Source organism: Anas acuta, chromosome 2 (genome assembly GCF_963932015.1).
Source record: "Anas acuta chromosome 2, bAnaAcu1.1, whole genome shotgun sequence".
Taxonomy (NCBI): Eukaryota; Metazoa; Chordata; class Aves; order Anseriformes; family Anatidae; genus Anas; species Anas acuta.
Genome location: NC_088980.1, coordinates 7,033,015 through 7,053,342, shown reverse-complemented (window position 1 = coordinate 7,053,342; position 20,328 = coordinate 7,033,015). Strand labels below are relative to the sequence as shown.

Below are 20,328 nucleotides of genomic sequence, written 5' to 3'. Positions count from 1 at the left end.
ACTGCTAATCAGGAGCATATCGACCATGGTTTGCTAAACCAAGATGTGTAATTTATTTTTGTCCTCATCTCATTACGGGCTATGCTTTACATATTTGATGTAAATGCTGCAGTAGGTTTGACTCCAAAAGATGATGTGTGGCTCCAGGGATAGATTGCAGCAGGGTTCTCAGGGGAAGGAGCGCTGCTGCGCTGGTTAAGTCTAATGGAAGCTCATTTCTGCAGAGCCCCATGCACGCTGGTGCTGATGTCTTGCCTCTGTTGGGCTTCGTTTTGCATTATTAATTAACCACACTGCTGCTTCCAAGCACTTCAGACCCTTTTGAAGTTGCAGTTTGATCAACTGATATGCAGTGCATCGCAGGTATAAATAACCTTATTGCATTAAAGGGACAATTTAAGTACTTCTGTGGCCGGAAAATTTATCTGGAAGAACTCAGTGCTCAGCCATGACTCAGTGCTGCTTCGGAAATCCTCCTCCGTGAACTGCTGCAGTCTTCAAAATCGCCTGTTGGTCTGAGCACATGTATGAGCCCTCCTAAGAGGTGGAGCAGGATAAGCCATGCATTACTGCATGCTTTAAGGCAGCTGTATTGATGAATAATTTTCACTCCACAGAACAAGAAATCTGCAGCTGGATGGCTTGACCAAGAGGGATCTTAGATATTAAAAAGCTTTTAGGTCTGCCTAAGAGGTCTCTGGGAGAGCCCAGAGCTAAGTAAAGGAGGGACCAAGTGCTGTGGATGTCTGTAAATATTCTGAGGGAGTTCCAGCACCCTCAGCTCCATACATGCTGTCGTCAGATAGTTTCCCTGTTTTCAGCCCACATTTCCCCTGTCTTGGCTTTATTTAATTAAAAAAAAATCCCCATCACCAGTCAAACCAAATGGCTACAAGTATGGGGGAGGGAAGCTGACAGCTCCTTGCTGGAGAGGAAGGAGATCGAGGGAAAAGCCTGAGGCAGTTTTCCTGGATCACATTATGGCACGTGATCGGGAATCACAGGTTCCCCAGCTGCGTGTCCCCCACCTAGAGCAGCCGTCCACATGTCTGTCACACCCTGACACTGGATCCGCAGCAACTGTTGCTTCAGCCCACTGCTGGCACGTATTTATCTTCAGTGGTGTTGGAAACAGAGCCAGAGCAAAATGTCATTAAAGCTCCAGCTCTAGGTGTCAGCAGGAAAGAAGTGGAGAAGAATATATGGATGCGAATGAAAACAACGTGCTTTTTGTTTGTTTGAGTGCAGGAATTAGGATATTTTCTTCTGGATACTGGCTGATTTCAGGTGTCAGATTGAAGGAATAGTTTAAAATACAGATTGTAATGTGCTCTGTTGTTCCTTCCTGGACTTACTTCCAGCCACATCTTGCACACTGCTGTAGGACAGAGCTGTGCAGTGGCCAGGAGCCCCGTCAGCACACAGGGGGACATGGGGCATAGGGAAGCAAGGTCATCACTCAGCACAGTGACAAAGTTACTTAACAATGTCCGTCAGGGATCCTTTTTCTAATTGCATGCTGCTGAGGGTCTGCCACAGATTGTGCCTTGTTTGCCTTGGCCGCTTTAGTGGCTGACCCCGCTCTGGTCCAGATCGTTTTTGTTTCTGCAGCGCTCACCTCCTCCTGCGGCCAGCTGTGCCCCAGCCCCCTGCCCAGCTCTGATTATTTTCGTTCACACTAAATAGCTTTGGTTCACCATCAGAGCCCTTTTATTTCATTGCGGCTTTGTTTACTGAGATGAAGCAATGCATTCGGAGCATAGAGAGGAAGACAAATAACCCTCATTTTGGTGAAACTGCCCCCCAGCTCCTGACCCCTCAACCCTCCTGCTCTGCCCATTTGGTCCGAGAGACTCGTGCTGACACATCCAGCACCCATCTCCCCTTGCCCACTACCACTCCTGCTGCCACCATGGTTAAATACACAGCAGAGCCTTCTCTAAAAATTCCTTGCTGCTCTTAATTCAGGGAAGTTCGAAGCCTGTGCTGGGAAGTTGCTTTCACCCACACTTCAGGGTTTCATGGGGTGAGAGAGCCTGGCACGATCTGTGCTGTGGAGTCAGGCTGAGCTCTCCTTTTGCATCATCAGGGTGGCCAGGGCGAAGGCACACGCTGTCAGATATCCTGCTCTTGGCTCCATGCACAGCATGAATACCTTGGGCATAAGCCCTGCAAGGCTAGCAGCCAGCCACGTGATGGTCCGGAGGCCTCAGCTGGCCTGGGCTGGTGTTCAGCTTGTACCGAGCACGGTCCGACACCGATACAGCCGAGTTGTTCCCAGCTGGATCCCATTCAAGTTCAGCAGAACTCAGGGATGATGCTTCATGTTCTATTCTGCATCCAGAAGAATGTCTGCTTACATACCAGCTATCATCCACCAGGCAGCGATTAAATTGCCGTTACAGTAATGAAGCTGTGGCAGCTTATATCTGTTTAATCAATGATATATATACATATATATATATATATATATATATATTATTTTATTTTTTAATAAAAAATGAAGTTTCTTGGAGCCACAGCTTTACAGTGTGATGGAGAACATGGTGCAAATGGTCTGCCAATGTTCCCAAGACAAAAGCCCACATGGACAAATCTTAGGGAAACATCTGGAGAGCCGTGAGCACTGTTCAGCACTGTTCTGTCCTCTCTTGACATGCTGAAGGGAGAACATTGCAGAACTTCTTGAAGTTTTGTCAGTCCATCCGTAAACTCTTGGTCTGGTAGGGGTTAAGGATCATATGTTCATGCTGTCTCTGCAGTGTCATCTTCTATTTTTTCTGGAGGTGTCAGGAACATAATCAGCTGTCAGAAAAAGCAGACGATCAGGAAAGCAAAGGACAGGGTTTTCTTGGCAAGTACAGGCGTTCCTCAGCTTATGTCCTCTGAATCTGGGCTGGAAGGGCGAAGCACCACTGTTCTTTCCTGACTGGTTTTGGCAAGGCCAGACCATCAGCAGCTAACCCTCATCTGTTTGGCTCTCCAAAGCCCTCTGGTCTGGTACCACCTGGCTGTTCTTCTGTGCTGGGCAGCAGCAGGTGACACAGCATCAGATCCTATATCACCAAAGCTCAGTAAGTTGGGGTGATACATAGCAATTTACCACTTGCAGAAGTGCTTGTAAACATGTCACAGGCTTTCTGTGGAGGCAAAAAAAGTAAGTGACTTTCTGAGAGGGTGCCTAAAGGGTTGCCGGGTACATAGAGGGTATGCAGGGCTCAGGGTAGGGCCTTGGCCTGAGCTGCCTGTGCTTCGAGGAACAGGCTGCAGCACTGCCTTGCTTCAACAACCAAAACCGTCCAGCTTTCCAGCGCAACAGCTACTTGTCAGGAGGAGAAAACAGCTCATCATTTATTTTCAGAAATGAGGTCAAAACAGTGCAGCTGAGGAGGGGAGGGAAGTGACTGGTGCAGTGGGGCTGGTAATCAGATACAAAGCCTCTCCCCGGCTAGGTTAAATCCAGCTTCAGTCAGCAGTGACTGAAATATTTGCTCATTTGACAGTTGTTAGCCGTGGCCTTTGTGGTGCTGGCTTTGCTCAGCACCATTTGAGTAGGTGCTGGCATAACCAGCACACTGCCAGCCTCAGCCCCGCTACCTGTGAGGGGCCTGCTTGGGGGTCTCACATCAGAGGATTTGGGGCTGAACACGATTTCTTCCTGAGAGGAAGTCCTTAATTCTGTGTTTCCAGCTCTGTCGGTAGACGAGGAGCTGTGGGGTGGAGGTTGTGTGAGGAGCTGAGGTGCAGAGCAGCCATAATGTTGCCACAGTCCTGGAAGAGCCTCAGCAGCTGCTCGGGCTGGGTCTTGCTGGTGGACTTGTCCCTTCTCCTGGTCCAGGCCTGCCCTCAGGTTCTCTCCTCACAGCCTTCTCTGGAGCCTTCTTCATGTCCACCCCTATGTGCAGATTCACACGGGGTTAATGCCTTGAATAAAAGGGCATGCATGTCTTCTGCACGCTCCCTTTCCTTGACCATTGTAGAATTAAAGAAAACCATGGAGCAGACGTCAGATCACTGCCCATAGGTCGTTCCCTAATGCAGCCCCTCTTCTAGGAACTGATGTTGCTTTTCCACTGATCCATCTGGGGCAGGATGTACTGAAATCAGGCATTTAAGACCTGTCTCTGCTTTTCTTCCCTGGCATGGTAGCCACTCAGAGTTGTTCCTGTTTTCTCCCCTTGAAGTATATTGACACTCATATTGAAGCTTCATTTGCAACTCCTATTTCTGAGCTTTCGGGTACTGTTGTCCTAGTCAGAGAGGTGGAAACTTCAAGGCAGGGCCTCTGCAAAGGTACCTGCTTGGAGATGGACTGATGCAATGAAAGCACCAAACACGGTGTTCGCTTTGTGTGGGTTTTATGGCTGCTGAATTTGCCTGGGTTCTGCAGTTTAACATGTGGTAGTTATTGGGGTTTCCCTCTTATCTGTTTGTACGTGAACAGCCATGGCTCGGGCTTCCTGAGCCTGGGGCCTGAGGTGCTGACTGCGGGCTGTGAAATCCCTGCCCTGCTGTGGAGCATTAACCCAAAAATGAAGCAAGGCAAGTTGGGGTGACAACACCAGCTGTCCTTCCACAGGTGATGCTGGTGGGCAGGAATGGGACCGACATCCCCAAGGACTGAAATATGGAAAGAGAAGGGAGAGAAACAGACACCTGGAGGAGGACGAGAATGGGTGTGAGTGGGGTAAAGGCAAAGTGAAAGGGCAAAGGTAGAGCTCCCTAAATAGATCAGATTTCCCCATGGCATGGGGGAAACCTCTGACACGAAGGTGGCCCTGCTCCAACGAGTCTGCTGCTTAGGTACTCGCTCTCTCAGCGTGCTGAGTCCTTTTGGCTACCAGCGTTTTCAGATGCCTTACAGCGGGATGACAGCCCTGAGCAGTAAAACAAACCAGGAATGTGACCGCTGTCATGTGCCGGAGGCACGCTGTAGTAGTGACCGGGGACGGGCGGTGGGGTGAAGCTGGGGTTGGATGACAAGGGAGGGGAAGGATTTCCTGGAGAGGAAAATTGCCTGGCCGGCCCTTCGGAAAATGTAAGCGTGCACTGCTGAAGGGCACGTGGGCTCCTTCCTGCAGCACCACGGAGCTGGGTGTTGAGAGGAGGCATCAGCTGTGACCTGTTGCACAGCCAGTGGGTGAGGGAAGTTTTAATCAGCCTGCAAACCGAAGTCAGAATAGCAAGAAAAAAGGCAATGTGGGAGTCATTCCTTCTCTTATTCTAATAGCATCGGTTTCTAGCGGGCCTGAAATGGAAGGGCAGAGGTCTGGAGTTATTTTGAATCTTTGTCATTTTGCGATCTAACTGTGAAAGGCAGAAGAAAGCCAACGTTGTGTGAATTGCTCCATGGGAAGGAGAGGGTTAGTCTGTGAGTGTCTGGAGAAAGCCATGATGAAACTCTCCGGGTTTGAAACTCTCCAGGCTGTGCTGTGTACTGCAGTAATGCTCAGCTAAAAGCATCGCCCAGTGCCAGTGAAGGCAATGGAAATTATACGACCAAGTGGCAGAAGGAACAGAGGCAGGCCCACAGCAATTTATTTTCCATCAGACAAGAGCCATGAAGTCATTAGTTATTTTTTTCAGAAGGCTTTGCTAGGTGTGCTAGAGAGTACTGTACTATCTCTGCTGTGCCATGTATGCAGGAAAAGATTAATTCCCAGGTTAGCAAGATAAGAATTATGATGAGACAGAAGTCTGAGTCAGACACAGCAGGGAGAGTCAAATGCTGCAGGCTGAAGCCATCCTTGGACTCCTGTTGAATTCTGAGAAGAGCTAGAGAGAGGGAGACTTTTTTATTTTATGCTTTTAATTACAGAAGAGCAGAGGTTTTGAAACACATGAAATTCAAAAGCAAAGAAATTGCGAATTACGGCTTCATTCTCTAGCTACAGCTACCCTGAGGATTTGGAGTACTTTGCAAATATTTAATTACTCTCACCTCAGTGCCCTTGTAAGCATTGCAGAAAATAAACAGAAGTAAGTCGTGTTGTGAGACTTGCAGTCCAGCTGCAACTCTGGTGCCTTTACTAGCAGCTTTTGATCTGGTTTCTTCACTGCAAGAACAGAAAATCAAGGATGATATGAACTGGTAAATTAAATACAGTGCAGGTCCCAGGACTGGACTCCTAGAGACTCTGCTCTGACAGTCTTGTAAACTGCTACTCTGAAGCTCCAAAGTCACATACGCTGAACACTTGCTTTCTTGCAGAGCGGCTGTGGCTGTGTGCAGCGTTACAGTGTGCATTCCCCTGGCGCCAGCCCTGGAGCTCTCATGCGTATGCAGTAAATGGATATCCTAGTGGTCTTTATGTGCATTAATATTCCGTCTCTCAGTTACCCAGAGTGTGCAGACGAAATCACCCACAGCGATTTCAGCAGGGCTCTGCAGGACAGGATTTAGACTGGTCATTTCATCCGTGTGGACCTCTAAATGATATATATGTTAAAAAAAATGGGGAGGAGGGAGAAGGTGAGAGGTAAAGGGGGATGTTCCACTGGGTGTTTTTCTGCTGTAGCATATTACAGAAATAAGGTACACAGTTAAGTCATTTACAGCAAGTGAGCCAGGAAAATCTGTGCCTCAATTCCACCTTTTTTTTTTTTTTTTTAAACTCGTGTTTGAAGAGCGTATCATAAATCATCGCAGAAGCAACAACTTGCACTGTTCTGCACTCCCCCAAGCTGCTGCTTCTAAGAAGCTGACATTTAGTGCAGTGATTGAATACGAAATCTGTAGTGTGAAATTAGGCATCGGAGCAAGCAAGCAATTACTTCCAAACCTGTGTTTGTATGTTGTGCACACAGCATTGCCCCTCCCTTCTCTCCTCCTTTAATTTCCCTCTTTTTCTCCTTTGCCCGTCCAAATATAAATCCTTCAGGTCAGGGCCCATGTTATCCATTATATTTGCCTGGTCCTACCAGAAACAAAACACGAATGATGACGATAACGCTGCAGTTTGCAGCTTGTGCCGTGCAAAGCAGGAGGCATTGAACGAACCCAGGGAGAGGGTGCTGGGGCAGAGAGCAGTTGTAGCAGCCTCTCCTCTAGTCTGATGGAGAGACACAGTGCAGGCTCCTGATATATCACCACGGAAAGGCAGTTTACAGCTTTCTGCAGCAGCAAGGAAGGATTTAGCTCAACTTGAAACAAAGCAGTATGGAAAACCTAGACTGGACAGCTGAGGTTCATGTGGAAAGAGCTGTTGAATGTTAGCTTGAGCAGCCAGACCCAGCTTTGCTAAAATGAAAAAAAAAAAAAAAAAGTTATTTCATTAAAGCCTCTGATGCTGAACACATAGTCCTCTGTGAAAGTTTAAAAAGCCAGGTGGTGTATTAAGTAAATAAAGTCGTCCTGCTGTAGGCATTGTTTCTCACAGCAGCCGGCTATAACCAGCGCATAGTACAAGTGGCCATGTGAATCTCTGCCATGTGATGTAGCGCTGTGCCTGCCTGACGTGCTGATATGGGGCTGGGAAGTCAGTGGAGGCTTTTCTTTCAGCGGTTATCATTGTGTTGATAAGGGTCAGCTATTGCACGTGGCTTATTTGCACGGATTGGCGCACGCCCATGAGTCATCTGCTTTGGATCACGAAAAGAAACCGGGTGTTTGCACAGATGTCATGCGTCTTTACGGAGCAGATTGAATGAAGAGGACCGATTGATTTTCATTCCAGTGACTTTTCAGATTTGTCTCACAGGACTGCCCAGTGAGCCTTCGTTATAACTCGGTGGCTGCCCCGAGGCAGCGCTCGCAGGATGTCACATCCCATCAGCAGCAGTCCTGGGTTTGCGTACAGCAAGAGTGCTTTGGAAGGTGGCAATCCTAAACCCCTGTTGTCCTGCTGTCAGCAGCAGGACTGCAAAGTTAGCCAGGTGATTCAGAAAGTGCAGGGCTGGTATTCCCAGCCTTCTTGACCCCGTGCTCTGTGGGTGATGGATGCACAGGATGGATGCACAGCCGAGTCTCCTGCTTCTGCTTCTTGTGGTTCTGCGGGGCATTTCCCCATGGTGCTGTTCCCTGCTGAGGATCACTGTTGATGCTTCACTCCCATCATTGCCACTTGCGCTGGCAAGGTGCATGGTTCAATTTCTCTGCCCACACTTGCTGGCCAGTGTCTGCTAAATTCCTGGTGCTGCATCTCTCAGTATAATTGCCGCGCTGATCTCACTGCTTGTGCCTGGCCAGGCATTTACCCAGTGGCTACTTCAAGCGTGACCAGGACCTCTTCATTTATCACCTGGGAGGCTGTCAAACAGCAGTGGAATTTGCATTTGTCTTGGAAAAAAAAAAAAAAAATAGAAAGCCGTCCTTTGCCATCCAGCTTGTGGCTCACCACTGTTTCTCTGCTTGCATCTGGTGCTCTCTCCATTATTTGCAAGACAAAGGAGAAGGGGTCACGGAAAGCTGAGAGTTAGAGACCAGGCTGAGACCTCAGTCACAGCTGCAGCACTTCCTGCCCATGAGAAGCTGAAAAATCACACTGTGAGGAACGTTTTGTTCTTTGAAAAGCAGCAAATTCGTAACTGTATAGATCTCAGGATCCTAGGCACTACTTTCTGATGCTTGCCCCAAAAGCCCAAGTTCACAGCCCTTAACAGCCATGTCTCTCCTGACAATAAGGCTCCCTGGTGTATGTGTATATTCTGATATAATTTTTCTCTGCTGAACATAGGAAAAATGCAAATCTGTTGAAAAGAGGCAATGCAAAAAACAAGGTGACAAAACTCATCTAGTTGAGGAGAATAACTATTATGAACAAAGGGTGAGAGCACAGGGTCAATGTGGGGGTTTGGATCTCCAAAAGTGCTCCCTGTGCTCTCTGTTTGCCCCACCGGTGAATATCCTCAGGGCTGCAGAGCACTTAGTGCAGCCTGATGACATGGTACCAGTCCGTGGCACATGAAGGCACCAAAGGTAGCTCAGACCAAAAGTCTGTCTGGCCCAGTGTTTTGTCCTGGATGGGGGACAATACAGGGTGCCTGGGCAACAAATCAAGAGGAAAAGTGTAGGGTTCATACTTACCTGGTTACCAACCCGACTGTATGAGGGACTTGCGGTCCCATCCCTAGCAGTGCCCAAGACCAGGCTGGATGGGGCTGGGGGCAGCTGGGCTGGTGGGAGGGGTCCCTATCCATGGCAGGGGGTGGCACTGGGTGGGCTTTGAGGTCCCTTTGAAATTTGAAATTGAATAAATTAGAAAGTGCAAAGCTTGAGGCACCATGAGGCAGAAACCAGCTGCAAGGGTGCGCCTGCAGTGGGACAGGGAAGCTCTGCAGGTGAGATCCCAGGTGGCTGGGAGCCCATCAGACTGATCCAGCCTGCTCATGCAGTGACTGGAAGGATATATTTTACTCCTTTTTTATTATTATTATTAATATCATTTTGAAAGCAACCAAGTCTCTCTCTGAACACTGCACCAGCTAGATGAAGAGCCATGGCATTGCTTCATTAAGACAGAAGCAAATGCAGCTAGGGTAGATGCTGCTCCATCATACTTCAGAATATAATAACTAATAAGATTATTTTTCAGGTTTGTTTTTAACTAATGTGTTTTACAACATTTAGTGTCAATGTCACCAACACGACTTGAATAGAAACAGCCATTTACCTGCTTACGGGCTCATAGTTTTACTGCCATTAAGTGGCATTAAACTTCATTTCACATAATTTGCATCAATTTGCTTATGTGTCAAAATTAACACAGTATTGTGTCTGAAGAGTGAATCAGCTTAATGAACAGCAGGCTCAGCTCGGATTCACTTGTGCTTCTGACTGCTTAAAATTCAGCAGCCACAGCCTGCCTACTTCTCTGTTTCACTGCCAGCTGAAGAATGCAAATGAAAGGACGATGTTGTCCTGGGAAGGAATCAGACAAAAAGTGTCACTTGGAGACACTGCAAATGGAAACACCCCCCTCCCTCCTTTTTTTTTTGTTTTTTGTTTTTTGAGATGTTTCATCCTAAATGGTAAACGAATACATCTCTATGTAGAAACCTGGAAAGCCATTTTTTATTGTTAGCCATGGCATTATTTACTTGCTCATGTACAGGACGAGAGAATACCGACGTGTGATTCCTAGGAAGATGCAAACTGTGAAAGTGATTTATTTGTCATTGCCAGCAACTTTCACCAGTTTTAGCAACTCCATCTTAAGCACATAAATACAAATGAAATGTTTGACAGCAGGCTGCTGGCTATATCCTTTGGACCCTCAACAGGGCAGTGCAGCTCTGTCCAGACCCACCCTTTTGTGAAGGATCATTAGTTCATCCCTGAAATCTCTAGTAACGTAACGCGTGGGCAGGAGGCTCCAAAGGTCCACAGGGGCAGAGGATGTTTTTTTCTTTCTGGAAAGGGGCTGTCTGGAGCTCTGGGCAGAACCACACAGCACTGCTGATAAATGAAAGGGAGGCTTTGGCAGGAATCACTGGGCTGTGAGCATCCTTCCTCCCAGAAGCCACCAGATGCATCCTGCCAGGTCAGGCATGAAATGCAGGTGACAGAATTAATTGTGGGTGTCACCCGGGGAATGCAGGAGGGCAGCCACCCTTCTTCTCCTGGGAGTATGGGACTGACAATGGAGCGCTTTATCCTTTCCTGTTATGTATCTGTGGAAGGCTGTTGTGAATCCGAATGCCCAAGTAGGTGGATGTAGAATTTAATACCATGCAAAATAAGGGCTTTATTTAAAAGAAATAGTTGCACATATCTCAAGAAGCAAGGGAAGGTAGCAGCATTATTTTTGTATGCGTGTGACTAAGTAAATGCCAGTTAACGTTGCATGCTATCTTGGGCCAAAGCTGTGGGCTCTGCTGTTACAGCAGTACCTTCTTGGAGCTCTTGCATCCAACCTGTGATGTGCAGCAAGATCCAAGCTGAGGCTGTGCAAATAAAAGCAAAGAATTGAATGCTGGGCCATTGCTGCCTCCCATCAGAGACAATACTGTCATAGGGGAGGACAACTGGAAATTGCCTTGTTTTGATCAAAATTAACTCTAGTCCTATTTAGCTCTGTTACAATCAAACATGCATATTCTAAGAGTAAAGACACACTAGAATATGTAGGTTGCTTCTTCACACAGATTCGATTAAGCACTACATTTGTATACTCTTGAGATTATTTTTATTCATATGCATATTCAATTACACAAACATTAGGACTTACAGCTCATCAGTAAGGAGACCACAAAGTTATCCTCTTTTTTTTGGACTTGTTTTGCCACCAGGAATTAAATGGCAAGATGAACCAGAAAAATAGCGAAACATGGAGTGTGTATTTCCTTCTCTGACAAGGTTACCCATCCAGTTAAAGGAAGCCACTAGATGTGATTTCTTGGGGATTTTAGTAAAGCTTTCAGTAGTGTCTCTCGCAGTATCCTTCTGGACAGAATATCCAGCACACAGCTAGACAAGTGCATAATATGATGGGGGAACAATTGGCTGATGGGTCAGGCTGAAAGGGTTATAGTAAATGGGGTTACTCAGGCTGGCAGGCAGTCATTAGGGGGGTTCCACAGGGCTCCATTTTAGGGCCACTTCTCTTTAATGTTTTTATAAATGACTTGGATGTAGGACTCAAATGCACACTAAATAAGTTGGTGGGTGATACAAATTAGGAGATGCTGTTGACTCCTTTGAGGGTGGAGAGGTCTTACAGGGAGATCTTGGCAAGTCAGAGGGCTGGGCAATCACCAACAATAGGACATTTAACAAGAGCAAGTGATGGATTCTGCACTTAGGAAGGGCAACCCTGGTTATAATGTGCAGACTGGGGGACAAGAGGCTGGGGAGAAGCCCTGTGGGATGTGGGGAGCCAGTCCCATGGGATGTGGGGGTTCTGGTTGACAGCAAGATGAATGTGAGCTAACAGTGTGCCCTGGCAGCCAAAAGGGCTGGTTGTAACCTGGGGTTCATTGGGCATGGCTTGCTGCTGGAGGGAAGGGCTTGTCCTGCTCTGCTCTGTGCTGTGTGGCCTCACCTCAAATACCATGTGCAGTTTTGTGTAGCACAATATAAGAGGGGCATAAAACTATTAGAGAATGTCCAAAGGAGGGCTAGAAAGATGGTGAATGGTCTGGAAGGAAAGACGTATGAGGAGCAGCTGAGGTTCTTGGTTTGTTCAGCCCCGAGCAGAGCAGGCTGAGGGGAGGCCTCATGGCGGCCTGCAGCTCCCTCACGAGGGGAGCGGAGGGGCAGGCGGAGGGGACAGTGACAGGACCCGAGGGGACGGCATGGAGCTGGGACAGGGGAGGGTCAGGCTGGGGCTTAGGGAAAGGTTCTGCACCCAGAGGTGGTCGGGCACGGGGACAGGATCCCCAGGGATATGGGCATGGCACCAAGCTGCAGGAGTTCAAGGAGCATTTGGACACTGTTCTCAGACACAGGTACTGGTTTTGGGGTGCTCCTGTGTGGAGCTAGAGTTGGACTCGATGGTCCCTGTGGGTCCCCCCAGCTTGGGATATTCTGTGATTATATTATAAAAACGGACTAGGACAATAAAGAACATGGGATAAAACCTTCTGTTGACCAGTGATATAGTACCTAATCTGCTAGAATTTCCTCCTTTTTGTCTAAAATTGTTTTATTAATCTAATGGAAAAAAGGAAGAGTTATTTAGTTTGCTAACATGAAAATACCACACTTGATTAGTCATTTCATTGTCTGATGAAAGAAGCATTAGCATTAGAGATAATTACTTGGCATGTCAGTTCATCTCCTTATCAGGACCAGAGGAGTATGCAGGCAACCTCAAAGACCGTTTCTTCTCCAAAATCCTAGATACATACTGCATTTTTTCAGCTACATTATGGAAAAGTCTAGAAATGGTGGCTGGCCTAATTGTTTAACATGTACTTTCTTAAAAACAAATTGTTTTCAGCCCTGGGATACAGGATGTATCTTGTCTCTTCAGTTTCTTCTGTAGTAGACAAGTGCAGCTACTGCAAATACATGTACCTATATATTTACACCAATGCCATCTGTTTAGAAGGCAGTTCAATAGGATTAAGTTAACACAAAGTTCTGTTACTCCTGAACTGATTGTAGTTTGGGGATATATTAGAAATTTTCATCCTTTCATGTCACAGGCTTTCACAAAATTCTTTGTAGGGTTTAGGATACTGAGCTGTATCATAGCAGCTAAGTCTTTTGTTTTAACAATCATAAAGCTATTTAACATTTCCTACAGAATTATTCCTTCAATCTCAGTATTATAGAAGTATAAACAAAATATATACCACAATAATGCCATGAGGGAGGCTTTTAAATAGCAAATGTTGAAAATGTCTAATTACATAATTTAATCAAATTCCCTGCAAAATAATTATGACTTTCCCTCCATCTCTTTGAGGAAATTGAGTCATAGAAAAATTAAATCTCAAATGTGCCTCGCTTTGAGCACTTATGTTTTAAGAGCCTAGGAGAAACAGCCGGTTCAGAGGATCAAAGTGCTCTCAGTGAAGTTGCTGGAGTCACAGACATTCGTCATCTATAAAACTCGTGCCAAGTTTCCCAAGCTGCCATCCACAAGGAAGTTCACCATCAGTGAATGCTGTTATAAAATGGAAGCCGCGCTGTCTGTAAGGAACTTTTCCTGGCTGTGCTGTTACACATTTATAATGAGGCGACAATAGTTTTCATGAGATGTGAGAGATGTTACTTCCTTGGTCTCCTTTGATCCACATCTTCCTGTGTCCTATAGCTGTCCTCTATGTTTGTATGCCAGCCTTGTTAGGGCTGTGAATATGTGGTTCCCTTATGTCTGGTAATTACTCTTTTGGCAGAGCTTGCTGATACTGGAAATCGTTTCTGTAGACTTGCTGATACATTAGCACATAATGAACACATCCCGGTAGTAAGACTTTAAGATCTAATGGTGTTTTTCTCCCTTTTAGTGGTTTTCCATTTGCAACAATTACAGCTACCATCCACCTCAAACCTCAATCTAAGTGCTTAGGAAACATTTGTACACCCATAAAAACACAGAAGATAAGAGCATCTCCCCCAGAACTGTTTATCTAGAAGTGCAAGCAAAAAATGTCCTTTTAATCCTTCAGCATATGGAACACTCCCCAGCCTCACTGAAATCAGTCGAAGCTAAGGACATTCAAAACAACCAGGGCATTTCTTCTTGCCTCTCCTTGTGGCATGTCACATTAGCCAACATTTCTATCTGCCTACAACACCCACTCTCCACTAGATATGTGATTACTGCTGCTTGATCAGCAGAGCTGCAAGTCTCTCTAACGAGTAGAAGGAGTGGATATAGGGTCCTTTCTGATTCCAATAAAGCTAAAATTTTTCAGTGAGAGTTAGGATTTTCTTGAAAAAATATATCACACTACAACACTAATACCACTACAAATAAAACATCTTAGAGCTTAATCATTTTGAGTTTCCTGAGGAGTGATTCTATTATGTCTTTTCATATGTAAAAGCCATCAAGAAAGGTTGTTTTTAATGAACAATGATATTAAAAGAACCGTTACCTGAATTCCTCATTAATTCCTAGATATGTCAGGAGTAATTATTTCTTCAAGTAATAAATCCCTTCCTGAGTAGCTGGATTGCTAGTCTTCTGACTCTAGCATCTTAGTTAATAATGAGTTTTATTGCTTACCTCCCATAAATACAAAGTTTCCTTTAAAATGCTGTCTTGTGGGGTAGAACGGTGGCACTGAGAGGTAGCGAACATCCTTTGGGGTCAATAGAAGTCAGGATAGAAAAACATTCCCGAGGGTTCATTCAGCCAGGGTTCTTGGTGTGAATCAGACATTTGATTGCAAAAGTGATTTGAGAATAAAGTGAGCTGTACTAATACACCTTGCCCTAGGCTGAAAGCAAGAACCAGCAGAGGTTGAGTGTAAACCAGTGCAAAGTGTTTGAATGGAGGTGTGCAAAAGTCTCTGGTGAAACCCTGAAAGCTTGAACCAAACTTGCCACGAAGATGCATTGTCATGTTCCGAAGCATTTGTTGGAATGGCTTGGGATTTTCTGCTTATTAAAAGCTTCTATCTGTTCCTTGTCAGTGGACTTGAATCCACTATGCACTAACTGATTACCTACACAGATCTCTGGAGGCACAGGAAGAGAACCAAATTCAGAGGTCATACAGGTGCCCATAGCCCACTTAAAAATATGAAGCTCTGCTCATGCTGGCATAAGAGTCATCCTTTGTTTGCCAACACACAAACAGATCTATGTCATAGACATGTATATGTATGTTATAACAAGAAACACGGATGTTGAAATGAATTTTCAAATTGGATGTAGATGTCTGCTTGTTCTTTAATGGGTAATAAATACAGCTTAAATTACCTGTCCGATCACAGCTCAGACCTGCCCTAAGAACATAACCTAAAATACAGCTGGGGTAGATACATGTGTCAAATAAAAACAGGATGCTCACAAGACAAATGATCTCCTGCTGATAATGATTTTCAGCAAAAAGATAAGAATAGTCTTTCTCCTCAAAGGCTGCTGAAAACAATTCTGGTTTGTATAAAGGCATTGCCACGAGCCTTATAGAAAGCAGACTGAAGCTCATGGGAAATATACCCTGCTTCTTTTTGCCTCTGCACCTAATTTTGTTCTAACTGTTGGGTGTGACAGCATAATCAAAATGAAGAAGAAGTGAGCATTAAAGCTCTTGAGCGACTTGCTATGAGATAGAGGTAATCCTGGCATTCGCAGGAGAATTAAAATTGTGACAAGAAAGTAACACCACTGCTTAGGATCGTTTTAGAAATAAGGGACCAGACGGGAGGTTAATGTAACACAAACTTGGAGCTCTCTTATCTTGCCACTACGCCTCCCTGTATAATGGGTCACACGGTTCACCCAGCTGAATAATTAAAAAAGTTTTAATGGGAAGGCAGAGCCATTCCCTTTTATAAGTGGGAGGGTGAGATACGTGCTGTTAGTCTGCTGAAAAGTGATGAAAAAAATACAGGTTTACTGTAAAGCTGAGATTTCTATCTGTTTTTTCTTCGGAAATGATTTAGTAATTATTCTTTTTTACAGCCTCTGGCCTCTCTTCTTCTCCGTCTACCCCAACACAAGTGACCAAGCAGCCCACGTTTCCTCTCGAATCCTATAAGCATGAGCCCGAGAGACTAGAAACACGGATTCACTGTTCTTCACCTCCGGACACAGGGCAGAGATTTTCTTTGCCTCCCTCCCAAAGCGCAGCCAAGCCTCCTATAATGACACCATCTCCCTGTGCTACCTCAAAAACTGTGAGTAAAACTTGTGTCCAGTTTTCCGTTGGAAAATGTACAGTGTCGTGTGTAATTGTTTCTTGTACCTACAAGCTCAAGCTTGTGTGCCCATACTGTGGAAGGGTGAGAACAATTTCATGCGCCTTTTACTCCAGACTTGTCTTGGCATCTCAGTGTCTGGCTGACAAGGCACGAGGAATCCTAAGGTGGTAGCTCCTCTTGTGATTTAACCAAATAGCAACTAGTTTTTGCCCAAAACACATTGCTGAGATCTGACTTCAGAGAAGGGTAAAATTTTATTTAGGTTGGTCTTCCATCTCTCTTAAAAAGAGCTGATGAGAGGTCTAGCAGCCAAGGAGAGCATATCAAAAAGAAATTCACAGTAGGAGCTACAGGGTTTTGAGTTCTTGCTGTCCCTGGAGTCTGAGATGACTGGGACAGCTGCTGTCTGATGGCACTAACTGTTACCATGCCATCTGTCCCACCTGAGAGCCGAGGAAGAAGGGCAGAACCAGCAGGGTATTTAAGCAGATTCCAGGTAGCGGTGATGTCTTCACAGGAGCGGTGTCTTCGGTTCCTGGGAATGCATGAACGCAGCAGTTCCTGGGAACTGTGAATTCCACCCTCTGATGTTCTCTGTTGCAACAGCAGCACTGCACGCCTTTGTTGTGCCTCCTCCCTCCCTCCTTTGTCCAGCCTGAGCCTCAGGGGCATCACTGTTCTCCTCTTCTTCTGCACTCCTCTGCCTTTTTGCTCTTTCTTTTTTCCCCGTTCATTCTTTGCATTAACATCTGTTCAAAGTTCCCCTCTCTCCAGAGTTAACTACCCTGTGTTTCTCTTTCCCCAGCTTTTCTTCTTTTTCTTTCTCAGAAAGTAAAATCTTTGATGTTTTCTGTATCTAGAAATCTAGAACCGTAAAGGACAAAAAGGTTCCCGAGCTCTGTTTCCCGCTTGAAGTGCTACAAGTTCTGTTTCATCCCAGCTCTTACTGACTGCTTTTAAAGCAGGAATTCTGCGGACATGCTAACGCAGCAGTCCCAACCTTTTTGCTTCTGTGTCGGTAGCTCCCCAGTAGCAGCTGCAGCTGTTGAGCTGTGTGGTTCTTAACGGTTCAAATACCACTTGCAAGTGATTCGCAGCCATCTAGTAAAGCACGATCCCTCATTTGGGGAGCCCTTCTCTGCTGGCTAGGAAGTTTCTGACTTTTGACTTGCATTTTTTCATTGGCAGCTTATGACCATTTGCTCCTATAAATAATTGATGTTTTCATTCACTGCTCATTACGTCCTGTCGTACCTGTAGCCAACCTTTGTTTTTCTTGACTAAGTAAGCCAAACTCTCCTTGAAAAACACAGACCTTCTGTTCTGCTGCTATGCAAAAAAAAAAAACAAATAATTAAAAGTATTGAATAAAATAAATCCTATGCTTATAGTCAGGAACTCCAGCAGTAACCCTTCTCCAGACTACTCGCTGCCTTTTCATGTAAGAAGTAGCCTTGGGATACACAAATTGTGAAACTTAAGGGCTTGCAGGACACAAATATATGTCTGGTAGGCTTCAGTCTATCAGTCATACTATTTGCATGTGAATGTGGTTTTCTCTGTTAGGCAGCTACAGGGGAGTCTTTGTACCTGTCAGAACAGAAACGGGGAAACAACGTAATCTTAGGACATTGCAGCAGCTGAAAGACTGAAAAGTCTATTGTGTTTTTAATTATTTGCTGACTGGGACAATGTGAAGTTAAGTGAAGTTAAATGAAGATACCAGAAAGAAGAAACAGACTTCTTGGCAAGTATTTATCAGCTGCTGTGGTTGTGTATCTGTGCACGACAGAATCTGGATGAAAACTCAATATATTGGACTCAATTATCTCCTTTACAAAAGACACAGACAAATTCACATAACATACATAGGATGTCCAACACCTGATAATCTTGGTTTTGTATCCTCTGCTCCCATTTATATCTGAGGAGAGTGAGCGTGCAGGGCTGCCAGTGACTCGTTAGGTTTTTGTTTTACTTGGGAACAAATGTCAGCAGCTACAGATCAGTGAGGAACCAAACAAAGCCGCTGACGTTTAATTTTCAACAGGGGCCATAGAAAGATTTGTCACGCTCTCCTAATGGGAGAAACTGCTCAGAGGGAAAGGCAAAGTTTCTGCAGAAGGGCACAAAGCTGAAGCTGATGGGTGTTTGCTCAGGACTGTCGTGTCTTTCAGTCCCTGTAAGTTATTTTGCTGGCATTCCTTCACAAATATGACAGCAGTAGGCCAACAACCCCAATTTGAATACTGCATTTCAGACATTTCATTTATTCTTAGTTGTGCGCTAACAAGTGCTTGTTTTCACAGTGCAAATGCCATAAACAGATCTGTAAAAACAGCAAGCTCAAGTTCTTGTTGACTTAGATCACTGTTTCTTGGCTTAACGATTCCAAATATCTTAAGAAGACTATAAATTATATGATAAATGGCTTCGGAGTGGACATGCTGTTAGATGTTCAGTGTAATGACAGGGAAGCTTTTATGTTGACAGCTGAAACAAGGAACTCTTATCTGCAGGGCTCTGTCAACTTAAATCTCATTACATTGTTTAATTAGTGATGATAATGTGTGAGATCCTAGAACTATTATAAATTATTCATGATTGCCGTACATATTGCAATAGCAAAGAGGAATCCGTGGGGCCAGAGGTGGAAGTATTATCAAACACCAGAAACAAACCAAACAGAACAGTGGATGAGGATAGGAATTTGCATATCAGGACTTGGAACTAAACCCATTTTTATAACAGCATGCATTTGAAGCTGATTGTGTATGCGTTTTTTTTTATGTCTGAGACTGTGGCAGTGAATAGTTAAATCTGTTGAATAATAGAGAAGACGTGAAAGAAAGAATCAAAATATTTATTTCCCGGCAGACATAATCAGGACTTTCTTGTTTCAATAGCACTTAGCTTGCGTTTCACCATGATTTTTAAGCCTGAGCAGAGGGAGATGCTGCTTCTACGAGTATCACCTCAACACAGAATACAAATCTAAGCAATTAACCCCATGCTAAATGGATATCTGTGATAATCACTAAGGCCTGGATTTATCCCACCTAACTTTAGAAACCTATGTGAGCTGCTTAAGTGGGGAGTAGAGTAGCTCTGGCTGTCTCTGTATGTCAGAGAGGCGTTTGCAGAGGATAAATCAGATCTTAAGTGGGTTGAACAGCCCTTTGCACCGAGTGTACAGGGGTGAGTCCAGGTGATGCATTTCTAGCTGGAGCATTCCTGTTGGGTGCCCAAAGCTAGATGTGATGAGCCTGTGACCATCGTGGCAGCTCTTCCAGGCTTTCCCCTGGGCATGTAGGTGTTCCTGGTGGTTGAGCTAGAAGGTTAAAATGAGAAATTCAGCTGATAAGAGATCAAAGCCATCCCAAATGATTGGCGGGCACCACATTAAATGGGGAAGGAGCAACTTGATTTTTCGCCGCGCAGTTCATGACTCTGTACTTTGGCCTCGTGTTGTTTGGCCTGTGTAACCTTCAGGCAGTTAAGTGGTGAATGATAACTCTTCTCTAATGTGACATTACTATCCATGAAAGGAATGTAGAGAGGTTGCAAATTCAATAGTGAACGTGTTTTCCCTGTTTCCGCTTTGCCCCTGTTTCCACGTGGAATGTAGTAGGTTGGGCTCAGTGGGCTTGGATGCTTTTCATTTTGGCCTTCCTTCTTCCACTGACACATAGGACACTGTGAAAATAACAGTATTCCCTGTCTCCTGCAAACACAAGCATTTTTGTGGCCCAACATTTCCTGGCCTTTATGAGTTTCCTCTTTCCCTGCATGAGGAGAGTCCAGGCCAGAGAGAAGATGCCAGCTCCAAACTGAGCTCTCTTTTGGTGAAAAACAGGACTGGGGCTTCCTTTGCTTTGAAGAAGTAACGGAGGCAGAACACACTTACAAATGGTCCCTTCCTTATGGTCTTAGACTTAATTACTGCTCTCGAGAGCCTGGTAATTTCCCAGAACTTTCTTAAAAAGAAGGCATCTCAGCCAGAAGGCTGTCTGAGACTTAAGCTAAGCTTGTGTAAGTCTTCTTAAAACTGCACGTGTAGGACAC

At 45.2% G+C, this 20,328-nt stretch overlaps 1 protein-coding gene across 5 annotated transcripts in view; it reads left to right on the top strand.

Moving 5' to 3' along the window:
- PRKAG2 (protein kinase AMP-activated non-catalytic subunit gamma 2) overlaps positions 1 to 20,328 on the top strand; it is a 208,357-nt gene that overhangs the window by 126,153 nt on the left and 61,876 nt on the right. For all 5 annotated transcript variants that reach the window (XM_068673385.1, XM_068673386.1, XM_068673387.1 and 2 more), the window contains one exon: positions 16,025 to 16,239. In XM_068673385.1, coding sequence (XP_068529486.1) covers positions 16,025 to 16,239 — 215 coding nt within the window. The remainder of the gene's footprint in view (positions 1 to 16,024; positions 16,240 to 20,328) is intronic.